Source organism: Physcomitrium patens, chromosome 17, assembly GCF_059467195.1.
Source record: "Physcomitrium patens ecotype Gransden chromosome 17, ASM5946719v1, whole genome shotgun sequence".
In the NCBI taxonomy this organism is placed as follows: domain Eukaryota; kingdom Viridiplantae; phylum Streptophyta; class Bryopsida; order Funariales; family Funariaceae; genus Physcomitrium; species Physcomitrium patens.
Window position 1 is genome coordinate 14,760,982 of NC_143426.1, and position 13,732 is coordinate 14,774,713.

General features: G+C 40.0%; 3 protein-coding genes across 3 annotated transcripts; 1 reads left to right on the plus strand and 2 right to left on the minus strand.

Annotated features, from left to right (window-relative positions):
* Positions 1–1,380: 1,380 nt before the first annotated feature.
* LOC112294884 (large ribosomal subunit protein eL15z) lies at positions 1,381–3,427 on the minus strand. Its single transcript, XM_024545857.3, has 4 exons — positions 3,391–3,427; positions 2,895–3,061; positions 2,130–2,327; positions 1,381–1,762 (listed from the first exon to the last, which is right to left on the minus strand). The coding sequence occupies exons 1-4, from the start codon at positions 3,392–3,394 to the stop codon at positions 1,517–1,519; spliced, it is 615 nt and encodes a 204-aa protein (XP_024401625.1). The 5' UTR covers positions 3,395–3,427; the 3' UTR covers positions 1,381–1,516.
* A 1,121-nt stretch (positions 3,428–4,548) lies between these two features.
* LOC112294446 (large ribosomal subunit protein P1) lies at positions 4,549–5,927 on the plus strand. The gene is made up of 4 exons (XM_024544862.3): positions 4,549–4,691; positions 5,198–5,321; positions 5,485–5,567; positions 5,741–5,927. Exons 1-4 carry the CDS (start codon positions 4,623–4,625, stop codon positions 5,792–5,794), a joined length of 330 nt encoding a protein of 109 aa, XP_024400630.1. The 5' UTR covers positions 4,549–4,622; the 3' UTR covers positions 5,795–5,927.
* A 1,084-nt stretch (positions 5,928–7,011) lies between these two features.
* LOC112294445 (glutamate decarboxylase 2) lies at positions 7,012–9,987 on the minus strand. The gene is made up of 5 exons (XM_024544861.3): positions 9,698–9,987; positions 9,117–9,321; positions 8,684–8,884; positions 8,333–8,547; positions 7,012–8,222 (listed from the first exon to the last, which is right to left on the minus strand). The coding sequence occupies exons 1-5, from the start codon at positions 9,793–9,795 to the stop codon at positions 7,361–7,363; spliced, it is 1,581 nt and encodes a 526-aa protein (XP_024400629.1). The 5' UTR covers positions 9,796–9,987; the 3' UTR covers positions 7,012–7,360.
* Positions 9,988–13,732: the final 3,745 nt, after the last annotated feature.

A 13,732-nucleotide genomic window follows, 5' to 3' on the forward strand; every position in this document is an offset into this window, starting at 1 on the left:
ATTATGATGTGCTACATACCAGAATCAAATATTTACCCCCTTCAACAACTCATAGAATAGCAATACAACACACTACTTTTTTCCACAAACTATTTTCTAAAAAACATATTTTTTCTATAATTATAAATCATATAAAATGCCCCAATTTCTTGTTGCAAAACTCCTTGGCATCCTCATAATTCTACAATCCTACAAACATTTGCAATGCATTAAAACTCTTCACAAATTTATTTTACTTAAATTAATCCTAAATGTGGCAAGAAACAGATAACTCCGATGCATAAAAGATCAGCACTCAAGTGAAACACTTACATATCATGTTCATGTCTTCCAAAATTGTGCTGATTTTCAAGACCCCACACCTAGTAACTCCCCCCCCCCACAAGTGACAAACCTTTACCACAAAGCTACAAAAAAAAAGTCCCTATCAAGAAATCCTTGTGCACTCAATTCCACTTCGTGATGCATGCCACAAAACTGCACACCAATCAAGTGCATGCACACCCCACCATAATCTAACCTCCAACCACCACTCAAATTTCACATGTTGTGTCCTCACACACCAACCACCGCAAAGTGCACGTTTGTCAATTGCAATTCTGCACTCCACTCACACGGGCATTCTACTGACACACTTCTTGCCCTATGACTTAATGGGTAGCTCCAAACATAAGGCTTCTATTTGGCCGAGAAGGGAATTCGGGGAATTCGGGAACAGAGCACGGGACGGTGGAAGTGTTTAAGCGAGGGTGGACATGGCCGGGGTTTACAGAAACTAGATAAACAGTGACGCCGTCCTAGAGTTTTTACACCCTGCTGGCCTTTGGAGGATTCAACCGCTCCCGACAGTTGGGTCCCTTGACAACTATGCGACGAATTTGTTCAAATCCTCCTCCCCGCTCCTGCCTCCCCGCTCCTGCCTCGCCTCTACTTCCGTGCCCTTCCTTCAGCTAATTCGGCTGATTCAGAAGGCTAACTCAGAACTCTTAAGGCGACGGCAGACGACAGCTCGACACGGCACAAAAGCCGACGTTGACGACAACGACGAAAGAAAAGGAAAGCAAGCGTCGAAAGCGTAGGCATGAGAGAGAAACGTCAAAGCGAATCCTGCTGCGGGAGCGACCCACGTGAGGTGCTGTTGCGATGGCGTCGGGTAATCACGGGCAAGGAGATCAGCGGTGCAGCGGTGCATGAAAGCAAGAGGGAAGCAGAAGCCAGGACGAGACGAGATGAGCAACGGGAAGTGGAGGAGTGCCGGCTGCAGAGCATCCACGACGACGAGGAGGACTGGAGGAGGAAGACGATGACGAGATCTTAGATGGACCAGGAGGAGGATAAGGATGACGATGACAAAGTGAATAAATACAGGGAACAATGATGTGAAAAGCAACCGAGTGAGACTCACCACAAGCGATGGTAGGCCCACATTTTGACGAGTGCTTGAATAAAATAACAACAGCTATCCGTGAGGTTAACATGTAAAATAGCAACAGCGTTGCCGGAACATCTAAGAGCTCTAACGGTAGCGCTTGAGAGAGAGTGTGTTGTTCCGCTTCCATGTAGCACGAATTGAAGGGCGAGCCTTGGTGTATAAATGACCTCTACCGCGGAGACCACGGTACTTTTTGCCAGCAGAAGTCAGACCACGCAACTCACGGTGCTTGTGGACGGGGTTCACAATCCAGTTGATCCTTGGGTCCTTGCGAATAACTGCATGTTGAGGGTCAACTAGGATAATCTCAAAGTACTTGTAGGTTGAGTCCTGCACAAGCAACCTTCCTGATTCAATTCCACGGTACTGGAGTGCAATACCCGAAACAATGATAAAGCCCTACAACAAATTAAGTGAAATCGCTGGCAGTAAGGGGAGTAAATGGACTATTGAAAGATCTCGTCACAAAATCTCTAAAATAGCACCAGACTGCAACTCAGTAACTTCAACAGGAATCTCTTCACAGTGGCCGAATAAAAAGATCACAGTGTCAGATACAGAACAAAAGTGCTGCAAAAGACCATAAAATCCATATCACACAAAAATAGAACCTTAAACCCTAAACCCTTAACCGAAATGAGTAGCCAGTGCTCAGAATGGGCGGAACCCATGTAAGAGCCAAGATGTTTCAACACACCTGGTTGATCCAGTAAGAGTTGAGAACCCTGAGGCCTCCAAGCTTTCTTCCTGCCCGCTCCTCCGCAACAGAACGCAAGTTGCGCTGGAACTTGAGCTGCGTAATACCTTGGTTCTTGGGCTTTCCATACACAATACCCTTGGCAACTGGCCTCTTCCTGCCTCCACGGCGCACGCGGACGCGATACACAACATAGCCCTAAAATAAGGCCATAAATCATAATGTTAAAAGCTTCGAAGCGGATAACCCACAAATCCTTTCTGAATCAATCCACAATAACTATACTGAACGCCACGTGCAAATAGAAACACCTGACATTCACTTCAACAGAAAAGCTAGAAAATTCTCGATACAGCAATCGGAGTTTGAGGTGAATCCTAAACAGTAGAGTACTAAGCTCATGTTTGCCGAAAAATAACTGAATAGATCTTCAATGTACAAGTACATCGAGGGCGCGTGTAAGTGCATTGAAGACGCGGTACAAAATATAGCTTGTATGATTCACGTAGAGTAGAATGAAAACTCTGAACAAGTGAATTACACCTGCCGAGGGAATGGTTGATGCCTGTAACTGGACTAGAACATGTACATAATCAAACTACCATTGAACCATGATCAAAAATCACGGAATGCAGCTAAATTCAGCAATTATTACTTGACTAATCCCCTCCAACTTTTTAAAATTTAAATATCTCCTGTGAAATGGAAGAACCTACAAGTTCCACAAATCTGGTACAACAGTTACATATGGATCCATGAAAGCACCTGCTTGGCCTTGTAACCCAGACGGCGGGCCTTGTCAGGACGAGAAGGGCGAGTGACGCGGACGATTCCTGGGAGCTGCCTGTACTCCCAGCATCGCACACGCAATAGGAATCGCAGCACATCAGACTGCTTCTTCCTCCATAGCTCTTCAATGTACTTGTACGCGCCTGCAGAACAAGATCATTTGACATAAACATGCATGTAACCACCGTTTCCCAAAACCCTAAATGTCATTCCAATCAACAATCAAAAACACTACCAACAACCGTCACTCCGCCTCGCGTTCGCACGATCACCAATAACACGAAATACACTACCAATCAGCAATACCCGTTGGAAATATCGCAAGCTCCGCCCTAAACCTCAATTGCCGAACCCTGAAAATACACCATTGACCAACAACAAAGCATCGAAGACATGGGAATTATTCATGAAAATCGAAACAGATTGTCAGCGTTCAAGACAACGAATTGCAAGAGGGCAAAATAGCTCGAACCCATGTTGAGGGATGGCGCCAACGCGCAGGGGCAATCGCGCAAACAGAGCAGCAATTCAGCAGAGCACTTGGATCAAAGAGCACAGAGCCGCCTTCGTCAGAAACAAACCCTAATCTCAGTCTATGTATTAGATGTGTACATGAAAAAAATCTATGATATTTTAATATTGATGGTGCATTGTCTTTCCTGCCCTTGGCTCTCGATTTGCTTTAGGCACTAGACAATGCAGATTATCGTTCTAATTGGGTCCAAAATGGTGTGTGAATTTGCATAGCCCACAAAAAGCCACATTTGATTTCTAACTTCACTGGATTTAAATTTCCTGTTTTTTTTTAAAAATATATATATAAAATAAAATAAATCCTATATACATTAGTTAATAGATTGTGTTCTTTTGAATTTTCTTTAAATCAAAATGTTATGTTTACTATAACATTCATATTTTGTCAAATATCAGACATAATCTTTTGTTGGTAGAATTTTGGATTTTAAAGATTCCAGCATGATAAATGTAGGAAGACGATTCTACAAGAATATAAGAACATAAAATCTCTAAAAGTATGATTTTGCAATAAAGATTAAAGAATGATAAACACCTGTAAAATAGATACTACTAGATATTTACTATATGTGCTTATTGCCTATACTACTTGCAGACCCCAAGTTTTGTTTGAATTAATCATATACTTGTATAATTTATCTGATTCTAAAGTTCAATATACAAATGTTCCCAAAAGATAAGAAAATCTTTGTTGAATGCAATGAAAGTAAAATTCAAAACTATGTGACAAATATTGAAATTAGGTTAAGGGGTGGGTTTGGAAGTGAAGGCATCTAAATCAATTCCTTTAACTTACTAAACGTAATTACATTCAATGTATTTTTGTAATCGTGAGTTAACAAAGCAAAAATACCATATTCAAGCAGAACTTTCAGAATTTAGGGCACGATGTCACGCTAACGGTCGCGAGCTCCCGCGAGATCCCGCGAGTTGCCGCAAGTTGTGGCTAGTAAGGCGAACTAGAGACTCTGTGTGAGGCCTTCTTCTGACCGTGGATGTAATCAATGATCCAACGGTTTGAGTTCGGGTTAGGGTTTGGTGCGGAGGAGGGTTTGAATAGGGTGATGCACACCCGTTTGTCCTCCTCTTTGCGCGTGCTCTCCGTCGCCTCTCCTGTGCGAGCTCGCGTTGTAAGCTTCGGCGTTTTAGTTCCGCAATCTCTCATTCAAAATGTCGGTCAGCGAGCTTGCCTGCACCTACGCTTGCCTCATCTTGCACGATGACGGCATTGCTATCACTGTAAGTTTCTCTATCCTCGTTACTCCCCCTTTTGTTTTTTTTTGTTTTTTTTCCAATTAGGGTTTTTCGTTTTTTGTGCTTGAAAATTGTCTATATGGGGTTTCCGTAGTGAGAATACTGATCGAATGGCGAATCCCGTAGGAGCGTCTACGCTTGTGCTGTAGAATCACGGTGATGAAATTTGCAATATAATTGCGTTAAACTTCAGCTGTCGTTCTTGGAACGTGATTACGAGATTGACATGCCGATTGTTTTGTATAAATGCCTTTGACTGGGAATCTGCGATGGATTGTTATTTGTACTAGTCTCTTGTTTCTACTCCTGTTATGTGTACATACCGCAACATTTATTTTTAATTATTTTTTAATTATTTTAAGGTTGGGGCTGGTTGGTAATTCCTAAATATTATGTCCGCGTTTTGAAGTGTTCGGAAGTCATTCGAAGTTGCTTAGCTTTACTTTCCGAGTTTAGTCTTTTGATCACTACTTCTGTATCACCTTTGTTAGGCCGATAAGATTGCGGCTTTGGTGAAGGCTGCCAATGTTCAAGTTGAGGGATACTGGCCTGGGCTTTTTGCCAAGCTTTGCGAGAAGAGGAGTGTTGACGACCTCATTACCAATGTTGGAGGTGGTAAGTGTTCTGATCTTCATGCTACCCGTCTTTACCATCTGGATCGAACTGTAATTAACATGAATTATTTATTAGTGGAGTATACTGTGATCCTGGTATGGTGAAGAATTCACCTGGCTTCTTGTTTCGTCACTAAAACACACTATCCTTGACAACATAATAGGTGGTGGTGGTGCTGTTGCCGTGAGCGCTGCACCTGCTGCTTCTGCTGCAGCTGAGGCTGCTCCCAAAGAGGAGGAGAAGAAGGTACATTCATTGCTAGCTGATTTGACCATAACAGCCCAAAAATCTTACTGAATCTTCTTCATGACAAGCAATTAATTCGAATATTTTGTCGTGGTTGCTAGAATGAGTTTATTCTTTTACATGCTGAATTCGGTGTGTAGCAACTAACTTTTCTTTTTTGTCGAAAAATGAAGGAGGAGCCGAAGGAGGAGAGTGATGACGATATGGGTTTCAGCCTGTTCGATTAGATTTTCTTTATCGGATATGAGAAGCTCTGGTTATGCTACAATCCGGAACTTGTGTGTTACACTTTTTTTGTCGGAGCGCTGTATTTCCTGAGGATGAATACAATGTGTCCTTGTCAAGAACCCCTTTTTTAAATTTTGCACTGGAGTCGATTGATTATTGTTGGACGTGTTTACCGTGCTACCACTCATTGAAGACCAAGTCTTTACTTTCCAATAGTGCTCTTAGGTCCGCAATGTTTCACCACCACATTCTCCAGGAACGTTTTACTAAATTACATTTCTTCCTTTTAAATAATGAGGCTCATTTTCGATTGGTTGATCTTTTCTTCGATGTGTGTCTCCACGATATTATTGCTACGAACTCAAACAACCACGCAGCAGTGAAAATATGCACTATCCCCAATTTAAGAAGGAACCGCCTTAGATTTAAGCACAACACCCTCTGCGCGTTCACCTACGTTGTCACACTACTTATACCCATTGTGACGCAGAGACAGGGCTGGCGGAATCTACATCTGCAGATGCCGAAAAGTCTGCAAGTCACAGGAATGCATAATACAGCTACTACTTTTCTTCTACATGGGTAGAAGCAAAGGTCGATTGAATGGATTTCCTACTGAGACACTGACGCAACCATCCTAGACCAATCGAGGAAAAGGGATGGGATTGGTTTGAAGTCTTGCGATTTGGACTTATGGGTATGTTTCGAAAAGATAAACAATTTTGTCGCTTGTAGCGATCTGAATGATCTAAAGGAGACGTGCTTGTTTGGACACTGTTACTGTAAGAGGTTTTGGTTGTCAAAGTCACTGTCCACTTAAGTTGTACACTTCGATGTACTACAATTTTGTCCCCCGAATCTTTTAAGAAAGCATTGTAATTATTTAGAATTAAGACAACTTCAAATGCTCCTTTCAACGTTCATATCGTCTGGATTTTACAAGTCCTTGGTTTGGACGCAAGACCATTATTACCAGTAAGTGTCTACGATTTGTCTTGTAAAATAACTTCACTTCGAGAGATTCCTGCACTTTTGTTTGTTTGCTTGTTTGCTTTGTTACCTTATTTCGTACCCTTTTTCTCCATTGTTACCTGAAAATAAATAAAACAAAAACATAAAAAAAACATAAAAAACATAAAAACAAACGGAGAGACAGTATATGCAAATAAGAGAGGAAAATCGAACAATGAGTCATGACATTGTTAAGAGATTGTCGTGGGTAAACTAGAACTGCAATTATAAGTGACATGAGAACAAAAAGTGGGCATATCTCAAACTATATTTTTCTAAATGTGCATCAATACAGCCGCATGGGAAACAATGCTCTACACTGTGAAGTATGTCAGAAAGGGGCTTGATTTGCAATGAGCTTCCCTTCGCAATATGATTGTGTGCAAATATCTGAGTACTTATTGATATGTATATTGGTTTCTCTCTTCCGCGGCACTTGATCGTTCAAAGCTAATTGACAGCTCCTGAGCGAAAGAAGGAAGCTAGAGTTGCAAAATATCTGCACCATAGGCTCCCATCATCGATTCTCAGCGCACAAACGATTGCAGAATTGTTTAACAAACGCCGTTGGCCTTGGGGGAAGCATGTTTCTTGCCATGGCCCCCTCTGCTGCGGCTGTGGTGGTGGCCGTTGTGCTTCTTCTTGCATGCAACGTGTTCGAGGATCACGGTGTTGAATGCTTGCGTGGCTTTCACTGCGTCGGGCGTTGTTGGCATCTCCAGGTGCTGCTCTTTGTTCTCTTCCACGACCGCCGCGGTCACAGCCTCGATGAGCTTGGAAGGGCGGGCGTCAAAGTAGGCCAGCACGCGCTTGATGTCGGTCAAGAGACGGTCTGACAAAGATCTGCTAAAATCTTCCCGCACGACGACGCGGAGAAGCGTGACGTGTTGCGCGTCGGCCGCCATCGTGTACGCCGGCACGGTCCAGCCGTAGTGGCGAAGCTGGTGTGAGATCTCATACTCGTTGTGATCGGAGTTGTCCAAAAGGGAGAATGCCACCACGGGGACGCCGACTTCCTTCGACAAGATCTTGAATCGACCAGTGCTCTCAATCGCCTTTGTAAGTATCTTGGCGTTCATGGCGCAGTTCGCCATAATGTTCTTGTATCCTTCGAATCCCAGACGGATGAGCTGATAGTACTGAGCGATGACTTGACTCGCTCCTTTGGAGAAATTCAACGTGAATGTAGGCTGGTCTGCGCCGAGATAATTGACATGAAACACAAGCTCTTCGGGCAAATCCTCCTTGCTCCTCCACACGACCCAGCCAATGCCAGCGTACACTAGACCATACTTGTGCCCGCTCACGTTGATACTCTTCACAAGTGGGAGTCGGAAGTCCCACACAATGTCGGGATAAAGGAAAGGAGCTATGAAGCCTCCACTTGCGGCATCGACGTGAATAGGAACGTGCAACCTGTTCCATTGTCAAACACCATCGATCTTAGTGCTTTGTGACCTGTAGAGGTCGCATATCATGCATCGTCATTGGAAATAAATCTTAGGGGTTCAAGAGGAGCTTTTTACCCTTTCTCCCGGTTCTTCTCCTCCAGCAGATCATTCAGCAGCTGCACGTCTTCGAACTCGCCATTGTATGTGGATCCGAGGATAGCACACACACAAATCGTGTTCTCGTCAACGAGCTCCACTGCTTTGTAGGGATCCATGACGTAATAGTCTTCTTTGAGCTTCACCTCGCGTAGCTCCACTTCGAAATATCTTGCAAACTTCTCCCAGCAGACCTGCACAAACCCTTACGGTTGAGATGGTTAGCGAACTTCTGCCACTTTGCGGAGGATTGACTTCGCCTAGATCGTCGCAAACTGAGGACAATTAGTTAAAGTCCAGGAGACAGTAATCATTTCGCAGCAATCGTACCTGAACATTGGCACCCGTGACCAGATTGGGCTTGTCCCAAGGCTTTCCAGCTGCTTTCCGCTCGTTCTGCCATTTCCTCTTGAATGCGAGACCAGCAAGCATGATTGCTTCTGAGGATCCCACTGTACCAGCTCCGATAGCTTGTTCACCTTCCTCAATAGGTGCATTGAACAAACGAGCCACCATGTTCACGCATCGGTCCTACACGAAAACCATTGTCACTAGTATCAGTCTCGAGGTATCACAGGGTAAACAACAATCCAACTGGTGCAGATCCAAATTACGCCAACGGCGCTTTCTGGCCTTCTTAAAATGCCGCACTTCGAACCAAATTTCGCAAGCACTAAATACACTCTTGGGGTGCAATGCAAGCATAACGACGATCAACAGATGCTCAAAGTCCACGTTACCGAGGATGTCTAAAGGCTCGCACCTGAAGCTCGGTGGTAATTGGGTACTCGTCCATGTCAATGTAGTTCTTGTTGAGCGCAGACATAATGAGCTTATCACACTCAGGCTCCATCCATGTCGTCACGAAGGACGCCAAATTCAAGCGAGGGTTGCCATCCAACATGAGCTCGTCGCTGATGATCTGGTACGCGGCATCCTTGGGTGTTGCCCGCTCGGGAATGGTGAACCTGGATTGAAAAGAACAGTGATAGTTAGCACAATACCGCCAAATGTATCCAACATAGCCCCAAACGAACAAAAGCTTGCAATGTAAGCCTCTCCTCTCCACGATCTGCGAGAGTTGGTGAACTGATGTGAAAGAACTAATCCATGTCGAACCCAGTCTCTACCAAACGATCGGACTGATCAACTGATTCCGCAAATCAAGACATGCGTGTGATATCTCCTGTTTTTCTGAAAAATTGTACGAGGAGAATAGTTTGGGTGTTCAAGGCGATCTAGAGGACTGCGGCCTATCTTTCTGAACCCCTTCCGTCGTGTGATTCTCAAAACATTCAAGCGATCGATGTTAAGAAGAGGGAAAACAAATTTTTGCAAACTCACTTGGGAAGCTCGCACTGGACATATCTGGAAGCAAACATGGAGTCAATGGTGTTGTGACCCCGCGTCTCCTTCATGCTCTTGCACGTAGTGAGCGCCATCTTTGTGCTACTGGATGCTTCCCAACCCTCCCTTTCCTAACTGCACTGCCTACCAATCCACGATGCGACTGAAGAATAGTGATGCTGCAGAGTTTACACCCAGAGTAGCTAGGACACAAATACTTCCACGAGACGGCACACTGCGCTGAGAGGTCACCCTATTAAAGGTGGGGAAACGGAGAGATGGACTTGGGGAACTGTTTGAAGGCAAAGAAACTGCGCAGTCTACTTAAATACCAGCCCTCGCACGAAATAGATTTTTGTACAGGGCGGTTTTTTTTCCCAATTGACGCGGCGCAGTACTGCTCTAACTCCCATCAGACAAACCCCCCGTTAATTCGGGAAATAACTTTGTCTCATCAGCGTGATGTTGCAGTTTCGCCAACCTAGTAAATGGGGATCAAGTGCTTTTCACTACTGAAGTTAGTGTGTGGAAAATACACGACCCACGTTCAAGGAAACTCGTCACTCGTACCCCCAAAATTGTAAGGGATTGGTCATTTCAGAAACATTTTGCGGTGACCATGACGTAGGAAATGTTTAATGTTGTCCTATGTATTCGTTTGTCAACTCGGAGTCTCAGCCCAAGCCATTATTGCTTTCAAAGCTGCAAAACACTGAACTATCAGACAATTTAAGAAAAGAAAAGAAAAGACAAAAAAAAAACTTGGATAACTTTACCCATTCGATCCAATTAAGAGGTATACAGTATAACACGGAATGCAGATTCTAAAAACAAAATTAGATTGGGTGAAAATCGGGTAATCCGGGTTGCCGCAGAGGAAGGACCCAGATCAGGGATGAGAGAGGAAACTACTATCGAGTCAGCAACAACTTGCAAGGTACTTCCGGCTGCTGCTGCATCTCCAGGGGAGGTGGGGGTTGTGTGCAGTCACACTGTGCTGCACAGGCTACAAGAGGTGAGCAGGTGCGCGATCTTCCAAGTCTGGCTCGTCATAATCATGGTGAACGGAGGGTGGCGATGGAGCAGTCGTCACGGTCAGGAGAGTGACCAAGAAATGCAGGAATACAGGAAAATTCGAGCGCATCCTGGAACCGACCTGGGAGGAGCCTCATTTCTTTCGCTTCCGCTTCCGACTGGGTTGGAGGCGACGCCGCGCTCCCCCGATCTGCAACGACGAGGACGACGATGACGATTTAGATGAAGCTTCGAGTTGCCGCGTGAAACCAGATTTCCACCATGGCCTCCATTACACTACACCACACCATCCCACCACAGCGAGCTCTCGACGCTTGAGAAACTCTCACTCGTATCGACTGCTCTCCTTTTACCGACTAAGCGCTTTACGGCTAGTAAGTAAGGAGTAGTGAGCCCATGCTCAACTCATGTTTTTGATAGTCATTTCTCTTTAAACATCCACATATTACCATATTATTCATTTGTATTTTAGGAACAAATGCAATGATATCTATTAGATGCAAAGTAAATTTTCTTTACTTAATTTTGTTGAACTTTTTTTGAGTTCTATATAGGTATTGATATAGTTTGATTTGTTTGAGATGACCTTTTAGCCAAATTTAGTTGTCTAAACTAATTTTTTAATTACATAAAGTGTTGAGGGCAGTATTAGTACCACTTTATATTGTGATGTGTGTCATTGTGTAAAAATTGTTTTTATATTGTGATTTAGTGATAATCAATATTTTTCATAGATTAATAGTACAATATCATTGTCTTGTATAGCCCAATCTTCAAGCTTATTACGTTGTAAATTTGTAACCTTCACAAAGAACATTGTTTATATATCAACTAAAATCAAAAATCCAAATTGCATAATTTTTTTAAGCTAATAGCAATATCATGTCTCTAATTAGAACATTGGCACACTAAGATTACTATGACATGTATTTTTTGTGACCATTGGCTCTCTTAAATAGAATCCTTATAGAAGAGAGGTTAATATAATCTATTGTATTTTGAAAAAGTAAAGATAAGTTTTGGGGCGATTAACTTAACAAACACTACTCTCAATACTTATTTTGCATTAAAAATTGTAGCAATTACTTTTACTAGCTCATTTATTTATAATTTTGGAAATAAACTTATATTTCACAATATATTATAATCACAATACAAATTATGTAAAAATTTAATTATATTTGTCTTTAAATTTTTACTTATATTAATTATTTTCTTCAAATTAAAATTTATTCTATTAACTTTGTCTTATCTACTTTGTATAATATTTAGAATTAAAATTTTAAAAATTAAAGTGATAAATTAACTCAATGCACAATTTAAAATCCAAAATCCAAAATTACCAATGCAAACATAAGAAATTATTTTAAAAAATGCCACAAAGATAAGACAAGGGATTTGGCACTAGATCAAGAATATAAGTAAGATTTAGAGCCACCTAAAAAGCAAAAGAGAGTCTTAATTTAATTAGGATCTATAGAAAAAGTTAGAGCAAGTTTGATAGGCTTTGCCATGATATCACTTTAGAATGTAACATAGTTTTAAATCTATTTGAATATATAGTAAATCAAATTGATTATTAATTGAGTTATCTAATTTGGTTTGACTTTTGCATTTGTACACTCAAAATATGTTGATGATAGATTATATAAAAGTAATATAATATATACATATGTTTATTTATCTATCTATCTTTGTTGATTATGTAGTTATTTTTTTCTTGATGAAAATAAAATATTTAAACATGATAGATTTATTTGTAACATATACTTAATTTTTGGTAAGAAAATATAATCTTATTCATGCATTTATTTTATCTTGAAAGACTATATTCTTTTTGCATATAAATTAAATTTAAATATTATTTTATATAATTAGCAAGGATTGAATTAGGAGATATTTTTTGTATATATTAAAAAATTTGAGTAATTTTATTGCAATATTATGTGTATATATATATATGTATATATATATATATATATATATATATACACATATATACGCAAGTGGTTGAATAACACATATAATATTTAAATTTCAATATGTAATAGAATCTTTTATACAATAGAATTATCTATTTATTTCTTGATTTTAAGAAAACTAAATAGATCATTTTTTAATAATATTTAGGAATGAATAATAATTAAAGTATTATATAATTAAATTTATACATTTAAATACACTTAATTCTAAAAAAATATTTACAATAAGAAAACACTTACATATGAGCTTTCTTTTAGTTTTGGATTATAAGATGTGGTTTTCTTTTAATTTACCTATACCTTAAAGCTAACCAAAGTATCTATGTTGTTTAAGCTTCCTATAAAATAAAAAAATCCAAAATTTTAGTTTTAAAATAAAAAAAAAACTTTATAGAGTAATTAAATTCTTGCACTATAAATATAAAAATTAAAAAATTAAAATTGAGAAATTAGTATTTTATTTTTTTATTTTGTAGAATTTTTTATAATGATAATCTTTAATATATTCTATTAATATAAAAAAGAAAAGAAAAACATAAATATCATTGAAAGTGCTTCAAATCTATAAATTTTTCTTATTTTTTAAATTTTTAATCCTTTTGAAAGATCCATGTTACAATGACTACTTAACGTTCAATTTTTTTTTACTTAAGAACAAAGAAAAAAGAAAAAAGAAGTATATATATCTATATATATATATATATATATTATTATATCTAAACCAATCTATTTATCTAGCTATATGTATATATATATATATATATATATATATATATCTATAGGAGAATATTAAATAGACACATGCTTTTACTAAACCAACCCACTCTTGATGAAGGATATAATAATCATGATGAATGTGGTTGATTTTTATTGGTTGCAATTCCAATTGTGGAGAAATGAATCTTGAGGTTATTTTTGTTTTTAATTTTATTCATGATGGTTACAATAGGTGGGTCCATTTAGTAAAAACTTGAGTCTATTTATAATTTTATGCATAAAAAATATATATATATAT